The sequence below is a fragment of the Eleutherodactylus coqui genome, chromosome 4 (assembly GCF_035609145.1).
Source record: "Eleutherodactylus coqui strain aEleCoq1 chromosome 4, aEleCoq1.hap1, whole genome shotgun sequence".
NCBI classification, from domain to species: domain Eukaryota; kingdom Metazoa; phylum Chordata; class Amphibia; order Anura; family Eleutherodactylidae; genus Eleutherodactylus; species Eleutherodactylus coqui.
In genome coordinates, this window is record NC_089840.1 from 7,993,711 (window position 1) to 8,021,399 (window position 27,689).

Genomic DNA, 27,689 nt, shown 5'->3' on the forward strand with positions numbered 1-27,689 from the left:
AATCTAGATTCGTTGCTAGACCTCGCACTCGTCATGCCTGTTGGCTCTGGAGCGGCACCACTGCAAGCGTTCACAGCGATGCTGCAGTGTGATGAGCCGTCCTCGCAGCCCACAGACTAAGCGCAAACCTGCTTAGCCGATCTTCAAGAAACCGTCATGGTGGATATTGGAGCATCCATATCTGCCGGCATACACCACTGAATGCCGCCGGCTGTGGATGGTGGAGCCGCTACTCCATGATGGATGCATCGTTCGGTGTGTCGTCACCCTCATCTCAGTCCAATAATCTGATGCACGTTTCGTTCTGCTGACCACCAGCTCCAAATTCATCCCACAGTTGTGGCATCCTACTGAGCTTCTACAATGTAGAGACCAGCCGGCTGTACGAAGCCCTGAGACTGAAGCCTTTAGTAGACGTGTCCTTCCGATGAAATGGCTCTTGATGTCATCTTAAAGCAATCTTCACTCCTTGATGGTTATCCAGACATAAAGCAGTGTGACGCCTCCAAATTTAGCTTTACAGACTGATTTTGGCCTTTTATCGTGCTGTTCAATCACTAATTGGCTCCAAACTGCATCAGTTTGCATAACCTGTTTGTCTGAGTATACCCTGACTATTGCATCGTGCCGCGCCGAGCTCCTCATGGTTTGGCATTTTCTCTGTGAGATTGTGAATGTAAGTGATTATCGTGATTTTAAAAAGTTCCTCTGTTTCAGGCTGCGATTTTCATTCCTTCATTCATTTTCAGCCCCCCCACTCACCCCCGATATGCAGTTTGTAACCTGCTCCTAGCTTAAAGGGGATGTCTCGCGAAATCAAGTGGGGTTATACACTTCGGTATGGCCATATTAATGCACTTTGTAATATACATTGTGCATTAATTATGAGCCATACAGAAGTTATTCACTTACCTGCTCTGTTGCTAGCGCCCTCGTCTCCATGGTTCCGTCTAAATTCGCTGGCAGCTTGCTTTTTTAGACGCGCTTGCGCAGTCCGGTCTTCTCCTTTCAGCACGAGCCGCTTCAGTGTGCTCCCCGCTACAGCTCTTCTGCGCATGCGCAGACGAGCTGTCACTGCTCGGGAGCGCGCTGGAGCGGCCATTCTGTACCATCCTCTGTTAGAGGAAGGTGCAGAGCCGCCCAGCTGTCCCGCCGCCCAGCTCTCCTGCCGTCCAGCTGTCCCGCCGCCCTGGTAAGTGATGGGCCGGGGGGGGCTGCCGCTGCGATGGGAGGGGCTGCCGCTGCGATGGGGGCTGCCGCTGTGCCGGGGGGGGGCTGCGCCGGTTACCTGCTGCCTGGCGGTGGGTGACTGGTCGGCCGTGTTCACTCCAGGGGTCCGGTCGGCGGCTGCGGGGCGTCTGGTTGTCAGGGAGACACAGCTGGTAGCGTCTCGGGAGCGCGCACGTCGGGCTACAGCAAGCGAAGGGAAAAGAGCCGGCGGCCATCTTGGGAAAATTTTTATAAGTTGCTGAAACGCTGGAACGGTAAGTACAAACCAGCTAGAAGAGTCATTTACAGGGGGGCTTAGTAATGTATGCTTAATTAGGGGGACTGGGCAATAAAAAAAAATCCACTCCTGCCTCGAGACAACCCCTTTAAGGCCTAATGTACATGGGCGTATTTGCATTGTGGGATCTGGATCCCGCAGCAAATACAGCCCATAGGACATGCATTGAAAAATGCCTTTCCATGCCCACGAGCGGAAATCAACTGCGATATTCTGCTTGGTGGGGTGGAAATCGCGGCATGTCCTATTTCAGTGCGAGCATGTGCGGCTGCGCGCCAGCCGGGACATTCACAGCGCATATTAACGATGCCAAACAGGTAAGCCGAGGCGGAGGCACAGGGTCGCATCCCACCCCACTGTGAGAATCTCGCAGTCGGAATCCGATCAGACCGTCAGCATTCGGCCTTAGACTTTTCTCATGCAGCCGTTTTGCTCCCAGTAATCCATGCTGGATGTGAGATCTGTCAGCAGAAGGAAGAACAGATCCCTCCTGAGCAGTAGGAGTTCCCCCATCCTTCCAGTAATCCATGCTGGCTGTGAGGTCTGTGCATCCAGGATGCTGCTGCTCTCACTAGTTCTCATGGATCAGCACAGCTTCATTCCTGGACTGCTTACTCCTTCCACATGTCATGAGGGATCTCTTCTCCCATTGATGTTGGGTGTGCGATTCTTCGGAGTCTGCAGGGTTGTCCCCCCTCTTACACTGATTCCCCCCCTTCTCCCTACAGATTCTGTCATGTATGTGCTTTCCTCCCTGTCTACACATTAATAAAGTACATTCTGTGTGATCTGCCCTCCCTGAATACTTGGACAAATTACCCGGACCCGCGGTGTCAGAACTTCCGTTTCCTGCCTGATTCCAACACTGATACATGTGGTATGGACCCCCCCTCTTCACATACGGATTTCAAATCCATGTGTGGGAAAGAGTGACACGTAATTTGGCGTCATGGAATCCACGTAGGGAATTCAGATTTGCTCACTGAAAGGGGATAAATCGGATGCAGATCCATGGCCGTACATTCGTATAATCTGTGGATTTCTGCTGCGGTGTTTAGAGGGAGAATCCATGTAGAAGAATCTGCCCCAACACTGGGAGAAGGGATGGGGGAGCAGAGAGGGCAGTCTGCTGTCACAGGCATGCCTTGATGGGCAGTCAGTCATGGCAGCCCTGGGGACTTCAGAAGGCTATGGCAACTGAACGGCACCCTGAGATCTCATCGTGGGGGAGCTGTTCAGGACCCCCGAACTCCGATTGGGGCATTTAAATACAGGTGGCATTTAAAGTGCTAACAGCCATGATGAGCGCTCACACTGATTGTGGCTGTTGCTGCCAAAAACAGCCGACACCCGCGTTGTATGGAGCGAGAGATCTCTCCACCACCTGATCCTGCTCCATACAAACCCCGGACCTCCATGATGTAACTGTGTTATGGACCGTTGAGGGGTTGTTGATATACGTGTCCTTTAAGCTGCAGTCGTTGGCATTATGGACCCTTGTTTTTGTTTCCTAAATGACTACCTTTGGAGCCCCGCCGGAGATCTCACCCCTCTCTGCTCCGCAGGTGCTCGGGTCTGGCTCTTCCTTGGCTTTATGATGATGTTTGGATCGCTCATCGCCTCCATGTGGATCCTTTTTGGAGCTTATGTCACACAACGTAAGTATCTGATTGTTAAGGTTTATCAAATTTACTGCAAGTAAAAAGTCAGTCAGTTGCCAATAGCAACCAACCAACCAACCCTACCTCCAGACCGCTGGGACCTCTTTGTGTTCATCGGACTCTTAGGAACAAATTCATCCAATAATTCCATGTTTTTAAAAACTTGTCATGAGTTCCTTCGAGAAAAGCCGTGAGGTCGTCAATCCTCGTAGCTTCCAGTACTCTGTTAAGCCGCTGGGCGACTGTAGGTGAGGAGGGCCGTCTCCACAAGCAAGGAATGCGGGCACGTGTGGCATTGACCAGATGACGGACCACAAAGCCCCTGTATGTAGGGACATTGCTGAGATGGAGCAGCAAAATGTCTGGAGACCGTGGTAGGGTGAAATCGGTGAATGTGGGGGGTAAGCACCAGACCTCCTGACCAAAATCCGGTCAACCACAAGTCCTCCAAAAACGTGTAATAAATTGCTCCCCTCTTGCCCACGTCTCCAACGCATAGCGGAGACTGAAGGCATCAAGGCATGCAGCTTACCAGAGACTCTATGCCAGCGTGAACCTGCTTCTTGCACCCTATTGGCTATGGAAGTTTTATGGGACATCTTGTAAATCTGAATATTCGACTAGGGTGGGGGCCAATTCGGTAACTCGTATAGACCCAAGAGAGCGTGCCGCATGGTACAAGGTGATGAGCAGAGGTGTCCTTCCATGCTTGTAACATGCCGCAGAAGGCAGTGAGGACAGGAAATGAGGACATTAGTCAGAAGATGGTTGGAAAGGCAATCACCTACCAGAATAAAATCTTGGGCTCTAAACCTACTATTGAGAATCCAACTCCAGAATGGGCCACCCATTCCCCTTCCAGACCCGGGGAAGAGCACAGGGTACAATATATGGGAAACAAAGTCCCCAGTTTGTGGTGAGATATGGGATCTAGGGAAGACACTGGATGCAACCTGCAATGTTGGGCCAGTGGTCGGGTGCACCACCAATGGAAGTTATGTGGATAGGGATAAGTAACTGGTCAGTGGGGATCCGACCACTGGAACCCCCACTGACCACAAGAGCAGGGGTCCTGAAGGTCCCAGAATGAACGGAACTACGGTCGTTCATCCGTGGTGTTCCTCCATTCATCTCGTTGGGACTACTGGAGAGAGCCAAGTGCCTGAACTCAATGCTGTAAAATGGATAAAGGAGTAATAGTGACCTTACCAATCCTCCGCTATGGGCTTGGCCCCCACTGGTCTCTCTTGACCCGTCTCCAGCAGTGACATGTCTACACGATGTGTTACCACTAGTTGTTGTCATGATGTGTTGACAACACTGGGATCACTGCTGAGGTTGCTGCTGGAGCCAAGTGAACAAAGACCAGCGGGGAAGCATCAGATCTGGAGGAGCGGTAAGGTGACTATCACCCTTTTTTGTTATTTTATGGCATTGTAAGCTGGGGCTGAAGGACCCCTACCGGGTTTATGGCCAGTTTACGGCTAGTGCAGGCCTTTTTCTAGGGGCCGATGATTGGAACGACAGTCGTTTCCCTGATCATCGGTCCTTGTGAAAGTGCAGACAATCGTCTAATAAGCAAACGCTCACAGACATGGATACAACCAGCAGGGCCTCCATTCAGACTGTTCCTGGACAAGCTAGCGTTTCTGTTTCAAATGGACTGGGCAGAAACATCACTTTTTAAAGAAAAGAAGGTACAAGCCTTCTTCGAAACCTGGGGGAGTTTTATTCAACTACTACCACAAAGGGTAAAAGATAGATTGAGAAACTGCTTCTACTACACTTGCTGGTTCCAGGAACAGGTGGCAATAGGAGACACACCTACCTAGGGTGAAACACAGACCGTGCCGTAGCCGTGCGGGGCCTCCATAAAGTTTGCAGATCCTCAACATACAGGTCAGTAGACCAAAAAATCCGTGGTCAAAATGGGTCAAAGTTTTGATTTAGTGTTTTATTTTACGTTTTATATAATTAATATAAAAAAATGCAGGTTGAGACAAGCCACACCCACACAAAGAAAAAATCCTGCAAAACGGTGATAACACTGAATGTTTGCTTTAACCTGTTTAATAAAAACAAAGTTAAAAAAAATAAGCAAACGCTCATTTGTTGCCCAATTATGTCTGTTTCGGGCATAAAACGCTCCCTGTTGGCGGCACATCTTCCCGTGTTAACAGGCAGAGCAGCCGTCCAGTGAGATGAACGATCGGAAGAAAGATCTTCCCCTTGCCAACAAGTCTCTTCCGTGGGTGAGCGTTAGGAACGAGCGCTGATTGATACGCTTTATTGATCACTGGTTTCCCACGGCCTGAGAATCGTGGGGTAAAAGGGCCCTAATTTGTGTCCCTGCCAGTGAAGGTGGGCAAACGCCGTAAGAGCACCGGTGTGACCATACTGCACTCCTCAACATCTTCTATATGTTCCATAATCCGCTCTTTATTTTCTGCTGTCTCCCCTTCTCTAGATATCAATGTCTACCCTGGGCTGGCCGTATTTTTCCAGAACGCTCTGATATTTTTTAGGTATGTTACCTGTTATCATACACGTCACTTCCTGTCACCCCATGCATTTATATAACAGTTTTGTAACTATTTTATTGCTGCAAGGCATTTAAAAAAGTAGCTTTGCGAATAGTCTAGATTAAAAAAAATCACCATTTGGTCTGTTACCATGGGGCTGTGCGTCTCCATGGTAACAGACTGCAATCAACCTCCTGTGTAGTCTGATTTCAGCTTCCTGTCGCTTTCCCTCCACTTACTATTTGTGCACAGTAGAAGAGACAACAGTTGCGGATGGATAAACAGAAAAAAGGTTTGGTCCGTTGTGTCGCCAGTAGAGCAAAGTGTGATCGTTCTCAGTGAGAGAAACCAAGTCATCTTGTAGATATGATACCTTTTAATGGCCAACAGAAATACATGATGTTACAGCGATCAGTTCAGCCTGATGAAGGGTCCATAGAGGATCCGAAAGCTCGCTGTAACATCATGTATTTGTGTTAGCCAGTAAAAGGTCTTATCTACAAGATTACTCGGTTTCTCTTACTGAGAACAATCACACTTTGCAGATGGATAACAGATGGCTGTAGGATCAGACTACATACTGACTTTAATTGTAGTCTGTAACCATGGAGACGCATAGGTCTGCATAGTAGCTGTAGACACAGAACGGCAGGAGATTTTTAAAAGCAAGGTTGTTTACCAAGTTTCCTCATGTCTTTATTTTAACATAGTGGAGCAATAGGAAGATGGAAGAGAATTAACCCCTTGAGTGGCACGCCCGGAAATTTTCCGGGACGAGCTCCACTGCTCATAGCGTCATAGCCCGGAAGATTTCCAGGCTATGTATTACTATGGGAGCTGCAGAGCACAATGCCACAAGCTGTGGAGATACTAACAGTGTGCTCTGCCTGCACAGACCCACACAGAGCAGTGCAAGGGCTTTGAAAAACCAGCAGAAGATATTGCCGATCTGCCGGCAATGTCCTGCTTTGTTTACAGGTTGCCATAGAGACCATCGGCTTGTCAGAAGCAAGCCGATGGTCTCTGTGGCAGGGAGAGCTTGGTGCTTGGCTATCAGAGGACAGCTAGGTACCTGCTCTTACAGCAGAGATCAGAGAAAACCTCCGATCTCTGCTGTGTTAACCCTTTACATGCTGCAGTCTATGTGACTGTCACTGCAGCATGTAAAGGGCTGTCACTGCAGCATGTAAAGGGCTGTCACCATCGGACCCCCGGAATGTGATCAGGGGTCCTGATGGGTCCCTGTGGAAGTCCCCTAAAGGAACAAAAAAAAAAATGTAAAAAAAAAAAAGTGAAAAATTATAAAAAAAAATTATAAAAACACTTGGTCTCCCTTTACTTTGTAAAAAATCAAAAATATAATCACACATGTGGTATCCATGCGTCGTAATGACCCAGAGAAGGAAGTTAATACATTATTTAACCCCTTAATGACATGGCCCCTTTTTTTCTTTTTTCCCCATTTCTTTTTTTCCTCCCCCCTGTTTAACAAAAATCACAACTTGTCCCACAAAAAACAAGCCCTCACATGGCCATGTCAATGGAAAATGAAAAAGTTATGGCTCTTGAGACGCAACTGAAAAATTAGTTGAAATTCAATGATTAGGCCATTTTAAAAAACCTGCCCTGATGGGTCTGACAGGGTGGTAGGAAACCCGCCACTCAAGGGGTTAACATCCAAGTGGAATAGTCTTTAGTCTGTGCGGAGTTCACTAACCGCACATGCCGGTACTGATAACTATCCCCCAATGTTTGCAGAAATGCACCTAGCTGTTAAAAGCGGGATTCCCCTCTCATACGTTTGTGGCATATGCCTTGTGGCTGATATATAAAAGGATTTTTCTGGAACTAAGGCCTGTTTTACACGGGCGACGTCACATTGGTGGTCCGTGCAATATCCCTGCATTCTCTTGCGGCGATACCGTGATTTTGTGGCGCTACAAAGTTGCAAGTGGTGCTACAAATGCTGCAATGAATGGCTGTGATTGGTCCATCGAGTGCTAGCTCTGATTGGCTGTGTGCCATGTGCTCAGCCAATCAGAGCCAGCGCTTTCTGGAGGCGGGGATTTTTCAATTCCCGGCCAGAAGAGATACTGAAGACAACTGCCGAGGATCAGGGGGAAGATGCAGCGGAGACGGACAGCGCTTCTAAGGTGATGTATGTATTTTTGGTTTTTTTTCTACAGCCTGGACTCAGTTTAGGGCTTTGACAGTAGGAAATACTACTGTCAAAGTTGCATCGTACCGCACGGAAACTGCGATTTCCTGCAATGCAGTATAGAGGAAGGCTCCATAGGCTGATCAGCTGTTCAAGGAGGGAGGCTGCAGCGAGTGAGTGAAATGTCATCTTGAGGTAAATGTAGATGGGCCGCACCGAGGTGTAAAAGAAGGGGCTTGTGGTGGGACGCTGGCCCCAATTCATGTACAGAACGTAATCGCAGCAACACTGTTCTTTTTTTGCTTGATGTAAAGTTTAATTAACAAGACCCTAACCAATAAAGACAAGCAGAGTTGCAGACAGCACAACCTTAACCCAATAAGGGATGAACTGGTAGATTGCAATCGCCACAAGGAAATGCATCCAAATAATTTCCAAAATAATCCAAGTATGTAGAGAAAAGTATGGCAGCAAACCAGGTGCAGATAAAGGATGCAGAGCTTTATTCCTCCACAAGTCACAGATACAGGACGTTTCGACACAAAGTCTTTTTCAAATGCAATGAAAGCAATGGTACAACAGGGTATATATGCAGTCAAACAGCCAATCAGTTGTTAATTGCAAATTAGTACCTCATGTGGAGGGTTTAGAATCAATGCATGGATACTTGTGGGCACTTCTGGCATCAGGCGTCGTCATGGAGAAAGTCATGTGATAGAATGTCATGATGTCACGACGTACCACGCATAGGAACCTCATACAGCGTGTCTACACTGTCACGTAAACACGTCATCGAATGTGCCACATGTGCGCATCAGAGTCAGCGCTTCCAAATAGGGCGCATAAATTAATCGCAAACTTGCGAAAAGGGGCCTGCGTGTCAGAATGTACAAATCGCTACAAAGCGGGGCGCATAAATACTACGTATTCAATGCAAAAAAAGGACGAAAAAAAGCCGAAAGTGTCAACAAGAGTCTGTGCATTAATTAGTCAAATACAAGAAATAATACAAACAGTACGGGAGGAACAAGGGCAAAACACAGAGCAAACATCCAAATATGGCAATGTATGGAAACATAGCAGATATAACAGCTGGGATCAGTGGCACCAAGGAAAAGGGTGCAGAATGTACAAATCGCTACAAACCGCCGTATATGAATATGTACAGAATGTGTTTGCTAATAAGGGATGTAAGTCCCCATGTGGGGCTCCAAGTTCACTCCGGTAGATTCCAATGTCCAGTATCTCAAACGAATATATATTTCACCATTATAACAGTTATAGTGGTGAAATATATATTCGTTTGAGATATTGGAATCTGCTGCGTTTTGTAGCGATTTGTACATTCTGACACGCAGGCCCCTTTTCGCAAGTTTGCGATTAATTTATGCGCCCTATTTGGAAGCGCTGACTCTGATGCGCACATGTGGCACATTCGATGACGTGTGTTCACGTGACAGTGTAGACACGCTGTATGAGGCTCCTATGCGTGGTACGTCGTGGCATCATGACGTTCTATCACATGACTTTCTCCATGACGACGCCTGATGCCGGACGTGCCCACAGGTATCCATGCATTGATTCTGAACCCTCCACATGAGGTACTAATTTGCAATTAACAACTGATTGGCTGTTTGACTGCATATATACCCTGGTGTACCATTGCTTTCATTGCATTTGAAAAAGACTTTGTGTCGAAACGTCATGTATCTGTGACTTGTGGAGGAATAAAACTCTGCATCATTTATCTGCACCTGGTTTGCTGCCATACTTTTCTCTACAAGACCCTAACCATATTTTTCTGACTATAAAATGCAGTTTTCAGAAATCCTGCTAAAAAAAAAAAAGCATCTGTGCCTCATGTTCCAGAGGCAGGGTGGTCTGATAGGTCCAGACACCCCTGACCAATGTCTTAGTGATCCGGCAGTGCGCTGAGCGGGAGTACTCTGCAGCTGTACATACCATGGCTGCATCGTCCTCCCTCTCCCTGCCCCATCAGTGCAGATAACGCTAGAGATCACTCATCTCCCCCGGGGTGCAGGTCCTCCTCTGTACACACAGGGACAGATAATGGCAAAAAAAGGGCTTTCGGTAGCAGCAGGACTGCAAGAAGCGCTTGCTGTTCGTGCGTGCATGTAGCGGAGGTGTGTGAGGTATCGGCTGCGTGTGTATGTAGCAGGGCAGATAGGTGATCAGTATCTTAGATCCAGAAACCCCTTGTAATACATAAGCCCCAATGGCAGTCAGCCATGACACAGGGAATTTTGCTAGTGGAGGATGAGGATGGCCGTACGTTTTTTCTTGCAGCGGTGACTACAGCAGAAAATGTATAATTAAATCCTGCATTTATATGACTGACTTTCCATGGCTGACCCCGTCTGCTGGCGCCAGAACAAGAGCCGCAGCGTGAGCGCTGTCCGTATGGGCCGTATAACGTCCATGTGTCCTATTACCACATATAGAGCGTTTTACCTTGACAGTCCTACATACAACCGCCTGGGCGCCTGCCGCCATGTGATTACCATTCTCTGTCATTTGCAGCACCCTCATCTACAAGTTTGGAAGAACCGAAGAGCTCTGGTCGTGAAGCAGACGGCGGCCATGTTTTCTCCTTAGTTAGAATGTTTTGCTGGTTTTGTATTCTACACATCGACGACATCTCCAACACGATCTCCAGTAAAGACCAGAAGACTTCGGCGGCAGCGATGCCCTGGCTCATCCCTGCACATCGCCAGACGGGTTTAGTTAATGTGAAGTCTACTCTGGTTATTCCAACTCTTTATCAACCTTTTAAAGGAAACCTCTGCCATATTTTATTGTTAAAGCCTATGTAAAATGAGAAAAGGAGCAACTTTGCCAATAGTCTCCATTAAAATAGTATTATCTGTGTCTACAGACCCTGTGCAGAACTATGTGTCTCCATGGCGACAACTATAAACAATCTGTCCAATCCTGCAGTTATATTGGCATCAGTCTGTCCCCTACTTCTTGCTCACCTACTGAACGTATGTCAGCAAGAAGTATGGGGACATCTAGAAGAGTGTATCTGCATGATCTGACTGCACAGCGTTTGTAGTCTGTTACCATGGAAACGTAGGTCCGCATAGAAGCTGTAGACCCACAATGAAAACTTTTCAAATTAAGACTATTTGAAAAGCGGTTTTATTTTTTTAGTTATAGATACACTGGAACTATAGGGGTCGCCGGTTACTGGACACCCCCACTGCAATAGCACTGCCTGCTTTATAACAAACTCAAGTATACTTACCCCTCCACGGCCCCTGCAGTTGCGACAGTTTTTGCCATGGATGATATCACAAAAAAACAGGTGCCCGCTGCCCAATGAGAGGCTGCAGCATCACCGCTTGTACTCCTGGCATAGGCACACACGTCCTGAGCGCCATGATGCCAGGAGCTCAGAAAGGTGATATTGCAGCCTCTCATTGGCTGCAGCGGTCACCTGATTTCCTGTGACCTCATTTGGATCCCAGCGGCTGTGGAGGGGTAAGTACAGTGGGGGAAAAAAGTATTTAGTCAGATCCCAATTGTACAAGTTCTCCTGTAATTGGCATCATAGGTAGACCTCAACTGTGAGAGACAACATGAGAAAACATCCAGAGAATCACAGTCGGATTTATTTGCAAATTATGGTGGAAAATAAGTATTTGGTCGCCTACAAACAAGCAAGATTTCTGGGTCTCACAGACCTGTAACTTCTTATTTAAGAGGCTCCTCTGTCCTTCACTCATTACCTGTAGTAATGGCACCTGTTTGAACGACACCTGTCCACAACCTCAAGCAGTCACACTCCAAACTCCACTATGGTGAAGCCCAAAGAGCTGTCGAAGGACACCAGAAACATAATTGTAGCCGCACCAGACTGGGAAGACTGAATCTGCAATAGGCAAGCAGCTTGGGGTGAAGAAATCAACTGCGGGAGCAATAATTAGAGATGGAAGAGATACAACACCACTGATGATCTCCTCGATCTGGGGCTCCACGCAAGATCTCACCCCGTGGGGTCAAAATGATCACAGGAACGGTGAGCAAAAATCTCAGAACCACACGGGGGAACCGAGTGAGTGACCTGCAGAGAGCTGGGACCAACGTAACAAAGGCTACCATCAGTAACACACTACGCCGCCAGGGACTCAGATTCTGCAGAGAGCGGGACCAACGTAACAAAGGCTACCATCAGTAACACACTACGCCGCCAGGGACTCAGATCCTGCAGTGCCAGACGTGTCCCCTGCTTAAGCCAGTACATGTCCGGGGCCGACTGAAGAGTATTGGGAGAATGTCATATGGTCAGATGAAACCAAAGTAGAACTGTTTGGCAGAAACACAACTTGTCGTGTTTGGAGGAGAAAGAATGCTGAGTGGCATCCAAAGAACACCATACCTACTGTGAAGCATGGGGGTGGCAACATCATGCTTTGGGGCTGTTACCAGGACGACTGATCCGTATACATGAAAGAATGAATGGGGCCATGTATCGTGAGATTGTGAGTGCAAACCTCCTTCCATCAGCAAGGGCTCTGAAGATGAAACGTGGCTGGGTCTTCAAGCATGACAATGATCCCAAGCACACTCCCAGGGCGACGAAGGAGTGGCTTCGTAAGAAGCATTTCAAGGTCCTGGAGTGGCCTAGCCAGTCTCCAGATCTCAACCCTATAGAAAACCTTTGGAGGGAGTTGAAAGTCCGTGTTGCCCAGCGACAGCCCCAAAACATCACTGCTTTTGAGGAGATCTGCATGGAGGAATGGGCCAACATACCAGCCTCAGTGTGTGCCAACCTTGTGAGGACTTACAGAAAACGTCTGACCTCGGTCATTGCCAATAAAGGATTTATAACAAACTATTGAGATGAACTTTTGTTATCGACCAAATACTTAGTTTCCACCATAATTTACAAATAAATTCGTTATAAATCGGACAATGTGATGTTCTGGATGTTTCCTCATGTCTCTCATAGTTGAGGTCTACCTATGATGCCAATTACAGATCTTGAACAATTGGGATCTGACTCAATACTTTTTTCCCCCACTGTATGCTTCAGTTTATTGTGTTAATGCAGGCACTGCCATAGAAGCGGGTGTCCCGTAACCAGAGAACCCCTGTATTCTTGTACAGTCGGGTACAGTGGCCACTTTTGTCTGCTGGCGGCACACAAGGGATTCATGGATGGGCAGCTATCTTCCGCAGTGCGATGCCCGGCACCCGTAACCTTTCCTTTCTTGTTCTAAGCAATGCGAGACAGATCAATGTCCATTCATTAACCTCTAAATAGGCCAGTCTGCTGTGAACAAGCCCCCGCAGGGGCCGGCCGCCATGCTGCTGTAATAAGTCCAGACATTAGCATGGGGAGCATGCAGTTATTGGAAGGAGCGCTGCTCTGAGACTATGAAGCCCCTGTGTGCACGACCCGATGAAATACAGTAGTCTTAGCAGAGCAACTATCCAGATAGTTTTTCTCTAACCTATCCTTCAAGTCCATCAACTGAATCCCATCATTGCATTTTGTTGTGTAACCTGGGCTTAAAGGGGTTGTCCAAAATTAGGAGGAAAAAAAATCAGTCATTTCCAAACAGCGCCACCCTTGTTCATAGGTTGTTTCTGGTATTGCAATTTGTTCCAGTGACTGTCTTTAATACCAGACTTTACCCCATGGACAAGCGTTTTTGGAAGAATAAACAGACCCTGTTTTGTAAACTCAGACAACCCCTTTATTAAGTGACCTCAGATGGGACATAATGATGCTGCATAGTGTCAATCACAAAAGCCATATAGAGTGATACAATGGGAACAGGCGGTTCGCAGAAAGCATATTTATTGTACCTTCAGGTGTGAACTGCTGTTTTTGATGTCTCATTTACTTGACTGCTGCTATGAAGTCGCCGTGTTGCACGTCTTGTATGTATTGTCTTCCGTTGAACCATGACAATGGCCGTTGTAAACCTAAAGCTGGCCATACGCGTTACAGAGCGGTCAGCCGTCCCTCCTGACCCCCCCCCTACACTTGGCTGAGCATGCATGGGGTCTCAGTGGGGAGACATCTGCCAGTAGTAGCTTATCTCCCTTGAGAACAAGGGGGTCAGGCATGTTTAAAGGGAACCTAAATCTGCCTATAACCCTTAACCCTTGATGAAATGAGCATTTCAGCAGTTACTGTGTTGTTCACCGCAGGTCAAGCATACCAATTTTGTGCGATTTTTCTGATGGGCATGCTGGACCATTTGTAGGGGGTTGTCCAGACCCTCCCTGGAACTTTGAGTAACTCGCCCCTCTCTGCCAGTGGCATGGGGGCATACATAGGGGCATACACAGTACATCTAATATAGTATGGACATATGTATGGGACTTGTTGTTTTTATTGCGCCAACTTATTAGGCTTTACCAGCCTCAGAAGGATGGAAGGCTGAGTCAACCTTGAGCTACTTGAACCGTGCGGGGATTGAACCCACAACCTTAAGGCATGCTGCTGTCTTAACACTCTGCGCCACACGAGGCCCACAGCAACTGAAGATACTCGTTTCATCAGGTTTACCTGGATTTAGACAGATTTAGATCTGAAAACCTGTGTCAGGTTCCCTTTAAATCCAGCGTCCCGCTCCTTACACCCACCGTTGGGAGGTCCCCAGTACACATTATACGGTGACCCTTCCTGCCATAATCGCTGGGTGTGGCTGATCTGAATGTGTATGGCCGGCTTCACGCTCGTCCTGCTGAGTAGATAACTGCATGTTATACACACCGTAGCACTACTGATGGCGCTGGTGAGCAGCGCCTCACGTTCCATCTCACTCTGCCCTCTGCTGGAGCCACTGACCTGCTTAACGTTTACATTGCCACATTTTTTTCTCTATTTCTGGCAAAATCGAGAGTCGACCCCATCAGAAGAAAGCGGCGAAAAAATAGGCGGCTGAAGCGGCTGCGGAGTCGTGCCTAAAGGGGATCCCCGACCGTAGCGATGGGGGACAGAAGGCAAAGCAGGGGAATAAAAGGAACCGTCCCGCAGGCTTTGGGTGCAGATGAAACTGTTTAACCTTCTTTTATTGCACAAGGGTTTCAGAGATTTAGTGTCCCTGCAGCCACGTTTCGGACATTGGGCCCTTCTTCAGGTTTGGTACACGATGCATCCAACCAAAGATGCAAAGTCTGAACCGCTGCTGCAGGGAAACAAATCTCTGAAGCCCTTGTGCAATAAAAGGTTTTCTCTGCCTGCAGACGTCCGGGCGGCGGGGGCGGCGGGTCCTCTTTTTGCACTCCTGAGCCGGTCAGGACAGGACAGCACTGCGGTTGCCATATAAGCGGATGTGACCATTATAGAAGTAAGCCAATCCCATGTAGCCCATCTACATGATAGAAATGTGGCATCACATGATCCGCAGCGGGTTGTATTATCCCACAGAGGCGCAGGACCCCTTTTCTATCATCGGGACCCCGTTTGGTATCTGGTGGTCTGGCAGCTCAACACCGCGTTGGTTTGAAGGGACCAAAGAAATCTTTTCCCAGTTTTTACAATGTTATCTATTATAAACCTCTAACAGCGCTTGCTACTTTCTGATTGGTGAGCGCTGCTCATGTGGCCAGTGCTGGCCAATCAGAGAGCAGGTGTAGTGCAGGGTTCTGCGGAGGGAACTCTGCACCAAAATCTGCATCAAAATCTGCACAATTCAAAGGGTGATCTCTGCTGCAGATCTGTGGCAAAAACCAGATTAAATGCGCCCCATGTGAATATGGCCTAGATAGAACATGGCTGTGTTCTTGCATAAACAGCACCAACAGGCCATGTCTGGTATTGCAGGACTGAGTTACAGTACCAGATACAGGCTGTGGAGAAGAGTGGTGGATGTTTCTGGAAGAGAGCAGCCATGTTTTTCTAATATGCAAGCTTTATTAATATGAACACAATGGACATTACACATATAGTTGGGGAGAGAGAAGTGTCATCTCTGCAGCCTCGGGGTTGGGCAGATACAGGAACTTTAGCTCTGCCTGGTAATTTAGCAAATGAGAGAAGAGGGGCGTGCGCCCAGCAACCAATCAGATTGCTTCTTTCATCTTCAAAAGGATCTGTGAAAAATGCTAGGTTAAATCTGATTGGCTGCCCTGGTCACCTGACCCAACTTCTCCTGTGTGCCAATTTTGAGTATTTTCCTCTGTTATATTTTTTTTAGAATCTCTATAGGTGACCGGAGAGTTACATGATGTCACCAGAGACATTTTATAGTAAGAGTGCTTCTGTTATAAGCTCTGCTGCAGGCGGTTTAATAAGGACTTAAAGGGGTTCTCCACATCGGTAGTGAGAAAGAAACATCTGATTCTGATCAGTTTCGCAATGCTATAATATGGTTAGATTGCGGGGTCGGTATTACAGCGCAGAACCGAGCGGCCTGCAGGTTTTATGGTGATGTGGGAGTCCGGGGGTTGGGACTGCAGAGGTCCTATTAGATGAAGCAATTTGCTCCGGTTATTGAGGACTGATCAACGTGATCGGGTCTACCCGCCCTGATCTCTGCCGTTGAGCCTACGTCATCCACAGGGCGTAAGTTTATGTCCTGTTACATTAAGTACCATGCTCCCTGTATGTAAACTGTGGCATTAAGGGGTTAAGGACGTCTTGCTGTATTGTTGCAGTGGCTTTCTTACAGGAGATGTAATTCGGCAGTTAAGATCTGCGGGTAAAGCATTACGTTAAACGCATTCCTCAGCTACAAACAGAATAAAATTAGTACTATTTGACAAAAGCGTAGTGGGCAGTCCCCTCCTTAGTGAAAGCACCCTTACACGAGCCTGCTCTGCCTTATGCAGAATGATCATTCATCCTGCCTAGAGAGTCATTGCTGATGGCAGCACATCCCCCCACAACGATCGATCATAGTGCCTAGAGAATAACCGGTGGCAGCAGTACATCCCTCCACCCCCCACCCCCACGAACATTCATCCCACCTAGAAACTCATCGCTGGCGGCAGCACATCCCTTACCCCACAACGATCGATCATAGTGCCTAGAGAATAACCGGTGGCAGCAGTACACCCCTCCACCCACCCCCACAAACATCCATCCCACCTAGAGACTCATCGCTGGCGGCAGCACATCCCCCCACAACGATCATTCATACTGCCTAGAGAATAACCGGTGGCAGCAGTACATCCCTCCACCCCCCACCCCCACGAACATTCATCCCACCTAGAAACTCATCGCTGGCGGCAGCACATCCCTTACCCCACAACGATCATTCTGCCTAAAGAGTCGTCATTGTCGACAGCACATCTCCCCCCCCCCCCCCCCATCAATGATCATTCAACCTGCCTAGACAGTCATTGCTTTCGGCAGCATATTCCTCACAGCCATCATTCATACTGCCTAGAGAATCATCGGTTGCGGCAGCACATCCCTCCCCCCACAACGAATATTCCTCCTGCCTAGAGTCATTGCTGGCAGCAGCACATCCCTCACACTGATCGATCATTCTGCCTAGAAAATCACCGCTGGCGGTAGCACATCCCTCTCCCAACAATGATCATTCATCCTGCATAGTGAGTCATTGCTGACGGCAGCACATCCCTTACAACGATCATTCATCCTGCCTAGAGAGTCAGGGCTTTACATCTCTCCACCACCCCTACCCCCCCCCCCTCCACAAAGATTGTTCATCCTGCCTAGAGAATCATCGCTGGCGGCAGCACATCCCCCACAACAATCATCCTGTCTAGAGAGTTATCGCTGGCAGCATCACATCCCCCACAACAATCATCCTGCCCAGAGGGTCATCGCTGGCGGCAGCACATCCCCCACAACGATCATTCAGACTGCCAAAGAGTAACCGGTGGCAGCAGTACATCCCTCCACCCCCCCCCCCCACCCCCCCATGATCATTCATTCCACCTAGAAAATCATCGCTGGCAGCAGCACATCTCCCCCCCCCCCCCCCCATCAATGATCATTCAACCTGCCTAGACAGTCATTGCTTTCGGCAGCATATTCCTCACAGCCATCATTCATACTGCCTAGAGAATCAATGGTGGCGGCAGCACATCCCTCCCCCCACAACGATCATTCCTCCTGCCTAGAGTCATCGCTGGCAGCAGCACATCCCTCACAACGATCGATCATCCTGCCTAGAAAATCACCGCTGGCGGTAGTACATCCTTCTCCCATCAACCATCATTTATCTTGCACAGTGAGTCATCACTGGCGGCAGCACATCCCCCACAACAATCATCCTGCCTATAGAGTCATTGTTGGCGGCAGCACATCCCCCCACAGCAATCATTCATCCTGCCTAGAGAGTCATCACTGGCACCAGCACTTCCTCCACAACAATAATCCTGCCTATAGAGTCATTGCTGGCAGCAGCACATCCCTCACAACGATCGATCATTCTGCCTAGAAAATCACCGCTGGCGGTAGCACATCCCTCTCCCAACAATGATCATTCATCCTGCATAGTGAGTCATTGCTGACGGCAGCACATCCCTTACAACGATCATTCATCCTGCCTAGAGAGTCAGGGCTGGTGGGAGCACATCCCCCACAACAATCATCCTGCCTATAGAGTCATTGCTGGTGGCAGCACATCCCTCACAATGATCGATCATTCTGCCTAGAAAATCACCACTGGCAGCAGCACATCCCCCGCAACAATCATCCTGCCTAGCGAGTCATCGCTGGCGGCAACACATCCCCCACAACAATCATCCTGCCAAGAGAGTCAGGGCTGGCGGCAGCACATCCCCCATAACAATCATCCTGCCAAGAGAGTCAGGGCTGGCGGCAGCACATCCCCCACAACAATCATTCATCCCGCCTAGAGAGTCCTCGTTGGCGGCAGCACATTCCCCACAACAATCATTCATCCCGCCTAGAGAGTCATCGCTGGCGGCAGCACATCCCCCCACAACAATCATACTGCCTATAGAGTCACCGCTGGCGGCAGCACATCCCCCCCACAACAATCATACTGCCAATAGAGTCACCGCTGGCGGCAGCACATCCCCCATAACAATCATCCTGTCGGAGAAGGGGCACGGCCGGGTACAGGTCAGTCTCTTCACCCTCACTGTCTTCTGTACTAATCCCAGTCCATATGAACCCTCAGCGGGTGCAGTCATTCTCTAGTTATTGTTTGTAGGTATAATCCGATCATGATGGATATTTCATCAATGAGCCATGAATTCGCTGCCAGTGATATTAACCCCTTAGTGGCACGCCATAACTCGCTGACGTCGCTGTACGAAGGGCTCCTGTTAGTTTTGGGACAAGTTGTATATTGTAATGGCCCACCTCCAGGGTCCATATAATCTGTTGTAGAACTCTTACTACATTTTTTTGGGAGGAGAAGGAGACTTTCCTTTCTCCCCAGAAATTCCGCCATTGTTTTGGGTTTGTTTTTACAACGTTGACCATTCGGTAATAATAACCTGATAACGTTCTTATCTGATCGGCGCGATTCCTGCGGCACCATGTTTAGAGAGCGCACAATAACAGTGGACCCCACAGCGCCGCAGTCTAAGACCCAGAGCACTATTTAGTTTGCCGGCGCTCTGTGGGGGCTTGTTGTTTTTGTAGTTTTTATTGGTACCAGTCGGAGGTGCGTGGGACCGCTGGATCGCTTTTTATTGCGTTTTTGGGAGGCGAACCGTAGAAAAATAACAATTTTGGCGTTACTTTCTTAAATTATTTTTCCAGTCTTCACCATGTGAGATAAATAAGGAAATATTCTCATTGTTTGGGCCGTTGTGAACCGGTAATACCGATTATCTGCTGCTTCTTAAACAATTTTTTGGTATTTTATCCATTTAAAAAGGTATTTTGTGGGGAAAAAAATGTGTATTTTTTCAAACTGCTTTCTTTTCTTTAAATTAAACTTTATTGAACTTTTTTATGCTATATTTTGAAGACCATGTGAAGATGCAATAGTTCAGTCACTAAGATAGAATGCACTGCAGAAGTAATGCAGTGTACTATAAGCCTATGGCAGCAGCCTACTAGACTCTGCAGGAAGCGGGGTTTAATAGGATGAGTTACATGGCAGACAAGGAGGTCTTTGTCGGGCTTCCGGCTGCCATGGGAACACATTGGTACCTTGCAATCACACTGCGCGGTGCGAAGGGTTGCAGACAGAGCCCCCCTTCCCCTGTTATCTTACATGCTGCTGCTATTGATTGTGGCATGCAAGGTGTTAAACTGCCAGGATCTGAGGTTTCTCTGCTGCTGGCCGTTAGAGCAGGAGCCGGGCTGTCAGTAGTTGTAAAAAGTTGTATGTGCAGGTTTAAAGCCTATTAGTGAGGTCAGTAAAAAGGCGTATTGGCCATCACTATGGGGTCAAAGAGCATAAGCTCCGTCCTTGCATGGTGCTCGTCCACCACTGCTTACCGCTCCAGCTTGTGCCGACCGTACAGACTACTGAGCCAGATGGTGCAGGCCGGGTGTATGATGGAGTCATAGACGCAGGATATGAAGCCAGGAGCCGATCCCTGTGATCTGGAGGTGCCGGAGCCGCCATGAATGACTGTAATAAAGAATGTGAATGCAAACGGATGTCTTCAGCTTTGTCGCGGTAACGTCGCACATTCTGCTAGAATATTCTTGTATCTTGACCTGTAATAAAAGGCGCCTGTGAATATATAAATGTGTTGATGGTGTAATATCTGAGCTTTGCCCCTTCAGGCTGCGACGGCTTGCAGAATGCCCTGCTGGTACCTGTAGTGTCAGGCTGCTTGCCCACCCCGTCCAGCAGATGGAGACACTTTTGGCGTAGGAGTGAACGCTCTTTCATACAGCCACATCCTATAAATGCTATATGCATCAGCGCATGTGTCAAACTCCAGGCCCACGGGACAAATCCGGCCCGTCACATCACTTTATGTGGCCCTCAACGAGATCCGGGTGTAGAAGGACTGGCTCTCCACTTTCCCTGGAGGGCGCAGCGCTTGGCAGAGGGGCAGCGCCAGCACAGGGAGCGGGTGCCGTCTTGTGTTCTGAGCTTTGGCGTCCCTCCACTAATTTTTATTAGTAAAAGGATAAGCGAGTTATCAGACGCTGATCAGCCAGAAGGTTCCCCTCACAAGAATGGAATTACACCATAAAAACAACAATTACCTTCCACTCCGCCTACAGGAAATCTAACAGGTGTTTCTGTTGCTCTTTTAGATCATCTTTCTCTCCTTCTGGGGAGGATGTGAAACCATGAAGCCCGGCAGGGGAGCTGGGGTCAGGGCGTACATCCACCCTTACACATAATAATAATCTGTATTTGTATAACGCCAACATATTCCGCAGCGCTTACATAGACAGGGGATACAGAGAGACAAAATACAAAAATTACAGAACCACGGTTACATAATCAATTGATGGAAACAATAGGCGTGAGGGTCCTGCTCCAACGAGCTTACATACTACAAGAATGGGGTGATACAGAAGGTAAAGGGCTGGAGATGTGCACAGTATGGCGGGGTGGAGATGTGCACGGTATGGCGGGGTGGAGAGTGAGGGGTGATATACACAGACAATGGTCAGACATTTAGCCGTGTAACGGAAGAAACAGTATGACTGCAGGAGCGGTTTATGATGGCTAGCAGGGATTGCAGTCAGTAGGTCAGGGAGCATGTTATCAGGGGGGTACAGAGGGGTTTGTTTAGGGAATGCGGTATGCTTCCCTGAAGAGGTGCGTTTTTAGAGCACGCCTGAAGTTCTGCGAGTCCTGGATTGCTGGGGTATCCTTTGGTAGTGCGTTCCAGAGGACCGGTGCTGCTCTGGAGAAGTCTTGGAGGCGGGAATGAGAAGGTCGAATTAGAGAAGCGCTCAGTCTAGTTTCGTTAGCAGAGCAGAGAGCCCAGGCTGGGTGATGGATTGAGATGAGGGATATAATGGAGGGTGGCGCTGCACTGTGGAGGGCTTTGTGGATGAAGGTAGTGAGTGTAAATTGAATTCTGTATTTAACGGGCAGCCAGTGCAATGACCGGCACAGGGCGGAGGCGTCCGAGTAGCGGCTGGACAGGAAGATGAGCCTGGCTGCCGCATTCAGGATGGATTGGAGAGGGTAGAGTCTGGTGCCGGGAGGCCGATCAGCAACGAGTTGTAATAATCGAGCCGGGAGTGGATGAGGGCAACAGTAAGCGTTTTTAGCGTGCCCACGGTGAGAAAAGAGCGGATTCTTGCGATGTTCTTGAGGTGCTGCTGACATGTTCGGGCCAGAGATTGGATGTAGGGGGTAAAAGAGAGATCAGAATCAAATATGACCCCAAGGCAGCGGGCATGTTGTCTAGGAGTTATGGTGGCGCCACACACTGAGATGGAGATGTAAGGATGAGGTCGGTTAGTGGAGGGTGGTAATACCAGTAAGTCAGTTTTAGAGAGGTTTAGTTTTAGGTAGAGAGAGGACATAGTGTTAGAGACAGCGGACAGACAGTCGGTGATGTTTTGGAAGAAAGGTGCAGAGATGTCACGGGAAGAGGTATATAGCTGGGTGTGGTCAGCATACAGGTGGTATTGGGGGCCAAATCTCCTGATGGTTTGTCCAATAGGGGCTTTGTAGATGGAGAAAAAGAGGGGGCCGAGGACTGAGCCCTGGGGGACCCCAACAGCAAGGGGAAGAGGAGGGGAGGTAGAGCCAGCGAAGGAGACGCTGAATGAGCGGTCAGATAGGTAGGAGGAGAACCAGGAGAGGGCAGTGTCCTTTAGGCCGATGGAGCGGAGCATACTGAGGAGGAGTTTTTAGTCAACAGTGTCGAATGCTGCAGAGAGGTCAAGGAGGATTAGTAGGGAGTAATCGCCCCTCGATTTGGCTGTCAGTAGGTCATTGGATACCCTTGTAAGGGCAGTTTCTGTCGAGTGTTGGGGTCGGAAGTCAGACTGTAGGGGGTCTAGGAGAGAGTGCTCTGATAGGTAGCTTACAAGGCGGGAGTAAACTAGGCATTCAAGTAGTTTGGAGATGAAGGGGAGATTAGAGATGGGTCGGTAGTTGGCAGCATCAGTTGTGTCAAGAGACGGCTTCGTTAGGAGTGGGGATATAATGGCATGTTTGAAAGAAAAGGGAAAGATGCCAGAGGTCAGAGAGAGGTTGAATATAGTGGTGAGATGAGAGATGACCACTGGGGAGAGGGATCGGAGGAGGTGTGAGGGGAGAGGGTCGCTAGCATTCCTTCTGCTCCTGCTCTATCCATACTGGGCAGTCCAGGTACATCCAGGGAGTCGCACCATGGTTGCCAAGTTTTTATGAATAGCTCCACTGTGTCTTCTCTCATGGCCGGCAGTTTTTCGTATAGCATCATTCTTGAGACTCGTTTGGTGAGGTACTCAGGGAGTACTTGTGGATTATAGAGGGAACTAAATGTGTTCTATGAAGTATTTTAATGATGTTTCGGCGAGGGTTACCTGATGGCTGCCTTTCGATATAAAGGTTCAGCAGTGATGCCATCGAGGTAGGGAGAGGGAGATATTTAGATGATTCCCAGCGTAGCATAAATGGGAGCTTATTTCCCAGTGCCGGCCGATTCATATTAGTATATAGAGAAGATATCACACCCGGCTGAAGGGAGGAGCATACACATAGTCTCTCAAAGCCAGTGGGTTTTCCTGCGGGGATGTTGTTATTAGGGTTCAGATGAAGGTATGTATTTGTAGCAGTTCTAACCAGAGACGTCTGGGATGGACAGTTTATTATTTTAATGCAGGGGGCCCTATGGAAGTGGGGGTGTCCAGCAACTGGACAATTCCTTTAACAGATGCAAGTTAGTGGATCCATGGGGGATCGGCAGGAGATGACCTGATAGTCCGGTACATGACGCCCTCGGCTCCCCAGCTGATGTTGAAGCACTGATTATCCTGCTGCTTGGACTCAGGAATAGTAAGATAATTACCAATGAGTCCATATTAGTCTTTAGTGTAGATACAGCCCATCCCAATATTCATGAAGGGATCCGTTATGGAGGTGGTTTTGTCATGGAGTGAAGGATATCATGTTGGCATCACATACACCCGTGTTTGGATGAGAAGCCTACCCGTCCAGGAAGATGCCGCAGGATTGTTACGTTAGTGTAGGGCTTATTCACCTGGCCTGCAGGAACATTACTAACGAGTAACACAAAGGAGATGTTACAACAGAGAGAAGAGAACCCTGAGGTTTTCACAACACCTGAAGACCTTATTACAGTGACTGGCATCACCAAGGGAATCATGAGCCATGGCTCCTAAGATCCTAAGAGCACCTCTGCAATGACAGCATAGTTGTTGCAGCTATTCCGGGGTGCAATGAGAGCAGATTTCCTGCACACGTCAGCATATGACAGTATGAGCTGCCATGATGAGCGAACAGCTGGAAGCAGGAAATCTACCAAACCTGTTGTAACCCTACTGCGTGTCCATAGGATGTGCTTCAGCAATGTCTTTGAGGACATAAGCCACCTCCAAGGACTCTTCAGGATCAAGACGAGATAAGTGGAGACTCCATATCACAGACACTATCTGCAGCACAAGAAATCAATGACAAGGGGGAGGAGCTTCGTGCTATGTCTGCTGAATTACCTTCCAACCATTATCCCCCTCCCTTACACTTTATAGGACTTATTCCGCCACCATCACTGCAGAGAACACCCGCTGGACAACCCATCAACGGACATTTTAATGCTTGCCAATCATCCAATGAGTGAGCATTTCCTGGTTGGTCGTCTCATCATCAGTCCCTTTATTGTCTGGTCATCCCTTTGTCACATGATTGTCGGTTCTATCTTTGTCTTAAAGGTATCCGCTCCTTTTGTTTGTATCAGCAGAACACGGTCTTTGGTGTTTTCGAAGAGACGGACACTTCTGGTTTATGACGCCCTTTGGGATGCAGTTTGCCGGATGTGATGAGGCCGCTTGGGCTTTGCAAAATGCTGATACATATCCGGCAGCGCAGCACACCGATCACCTCCATTGGGCCCCGTGCCCATGATCTATAGTTTCCTATTTGTGTGTCTTTGGAGAGAAGCTGGAGCACCGGCAGAACATACAAACTCCATGCAGATATTGGCCATTGTCAGATTTGAACCCCAGAGCTTTAACCACTGAGCCACCCTGCTGCCCCATGCAACTAAAATTCCATTTACTTGTGCCCATTTGTTGGAAGATGTTGCCAATAAGCTGTGTTATGCTCTCGTACTATCGGTTCACACTTTATTTTTTTGCATCTTGTTGAAATATCCGTGTTTTTTTTTTAATACTTTTTCTTTTTTTTTTAAAAAAGGAAACAACTAGAAGCTTTTTATAGGGCGTGTGCCACCAGAAAATGCCCTAATGTATAAATTAGGTTTTTATGAGAAATATATTCTTTAAGAACCTTTTTTTATTTTTAATGTCCCGATATTTATTAAAAAAAATAAATCCTAAAATCCTGCAGTTTTCACACTGACCACTAGGGTCACTAATTATAGTCTGGCACTTCCTGTTCTCTAAATTTCTCAGCTGTCATCTCATTATAATCACAGGCAGGATTACACTGAGAAGTGACACCTAGATATAAATAACACAGCATTCACTATTCACAATAGGTGATGTCACAGCTCACCTCCTTCCCCTCCCTGCACACTGACCAGTAAGCCTAATAATAGTTTGACACTTCCTGTTCTATAGAGAAAACTGTCATCTCATTATGATCACAGGTAGGATTACACTGAGAGGTGACACCTATGTAGATAACACAGGACCCACCATTCATAATAGGTGATATCACAGCTCACCTCTTCCCCTTCCCTGCACAGGTCCCTGAGCATGCCCACAACACTCTGCCAAAGAAGTCTGTGAGTCATCTGCTGTCCATTGTGTCTATGTAGCTGCTGTAAAGCATATTTCTCACTGGTGTTAACTGCAACTCAGGCACAATGGCCGCCCCATAGACGTGTACAGAGGATAGAATACAAAATCCATAATCAGGAAATAGGATGGAATGAAATCGTTTCTGTAGCACTGAAGGTGTATAAGACGTTTCCAGTGGGACAGACTACGCCTGTTCTACACCCCTGCTAACAGGTAACAGCGCTGCGAGTGAAGGCGACCTTGGAGTGGTGCACAGGTGAGCCCTCACGCTGATCCTGATCGGCGATCGTTTCAGGGATAATCGGTGTGTGTAAATGTGTGCCCATCGTCCGCTTTTCGGGCACTGCTGGCTGATCGTTAAATTCAGTCCAACCTAAAAATCATTGTTCACTTTTATCAGTCGTTCTCCATGGGGAGTGCTGATAGCAGTTAAACCGGAATGTAAGAGGAGACTCAAGGGTCAGAAACGCTCTCTTTTCTCCTTAGAGAGGGCAACTAGACGGTGAGTGAGGAGACTCAAATGGCCGTGCACACTCCTCTGGGTAATATGCAAATAAGGAAGATGGAATTAAACCTCTACAGTGCCACCTATTGGAAGGCAGCATTCCTTCAAGTCAAAGTCTGACTTTTTATACAAGCCTTGTAACAATGACCGGGAATTAAGAGCAATAGGTGGCGCTGTAGAGGTTTTATTCCATCTCCCTTATTTGCAGATGAGACTCAAGGAACCTCTAGAGGTCTGGCTGCTGGTTTGTCTGATAACGCTGATATGCCTCCTGGCAGTCAGTCCGCTGGGCCATGAGATATGGGCTGTGGCATGCAGCCAGTACCCAATGACATTGTGCACAGGCCGCGGGCCGCCATCGCTGTGTACTATCTTGGCGTGTACGCGCGCGTAATACGCATCAAGATAGAACATGCTGTGATTTTTCTTGCGTGCGTAATATATGCAATTTGTGTGAGCGGCAACATGGCCGTCCATGTGATATTGGTACAGTGTATTACGCCCACAAAAACGGTGCACGTAATAAGCAATTACCAAACGCTCGTGTGAGAGGGCCCTTTAAATTGTCATGAGAGCAGCCACTAGGGGGCACTCCAGCGACATGGATCATACATGAAGTGTGGCTGCAATTGGATACACAGGGGTGACTGTGGATTCACACGAGCGTATGCGTATTTGTGAATCTGGCTTAATGACGTTTTTTCCTGCGCACCGGCGTATTCCGCTATACATTTTCCGCACGGGGCACAAAATATGTACGAATTGGAATGGCTAATCAGTCTGATGAGTGCAGATGTTTTTTCCCAGCGCAATTCTGCAGCGTTTCACGTATCTTCTCGCGTATTTTGTGCGCATTCGTGAATCCCCATTGACTCCTATGAGGACTTTTGGTGCGCAAATGTGCAGGAAAATGCCGCCTGCTGCGGTGTCTTTTGTGCGACAATCACTGCGGGGATGAAGGGAAGCCCCGCCCCACTGTCACAGCCGCGGCAGAGGATCGCAGTGTTTCACAGTGGGCGCTGTTATACGTGAGCGCGGAGCATGATAGAACGTGCCGCCACTTGTTTCCCGCATCGCGGTGCCATGCAAGACAACACCGATTATGTGCATGACTCCAGCCAAAAGAAGGTTCACATTTGCGCGTCTCACAACGCACAAATCTTGCGTGATTTTCTCGCCCGGGTGAAGGCGGCCTTAGGCCACGCTCACACCTGCTTTTTACCGCGCTTACCGCGGTGTTTCAAACGCCGCACTGAATGCTGTAAAACTCCTCCATTGATTTCAATGCGGCTTCACAGATTAGCGTTCGAACGTGGCGTTTCTAGCCGTGATTTTTGGACACCGCTCTTTTTAGTGCATTTTAACCCCTCATCGTCCACTGTTATGATGGGGTGCATTAAAAACCACGGTCAATGGCTTTTGGGCTTGTTTGAAAACGCGCTAAACCGCCACGTTAGAGTGACCACAGGAAAAATATGTGCATGTGAACAAGCCCATTGAAATCAAATTTTGCGCACGCAAAGACGCCCGTGTGAA

General features: G+C 48.2%; 1 protein-coding gene across 1 annotated transcript in view; it reads left to right on the forward strand.

The window, feature by feature from the left end:
• Positions 1-16,782, forward strand: part of TMEM50B (transmembrane protein 50B) — a 32,332-nt gene extending 15,550 nt beyond the window's left edge. Inside the window, exons 5-7 of the mRNA XM_066599032.1 lie at positions 3,073-3,165; positions 5,636-5,693; positions 10,390-16,782. Coding sequence (XP_066455129.1) covers positions 3,073-3,165; positions 5,636-5,693; positions 10,390-10,435 — 197 coding nt within the window. The 3' untranslated portion in view covers positions 10,436-16,782. The remainder of the gene's footprint in view (positions 1-3,072; positions 3,166-5,635; positions 5,694-10,389) is intronic.
• Positions 16,783-27,689: the final 10,907 nt, after the last annotated feature.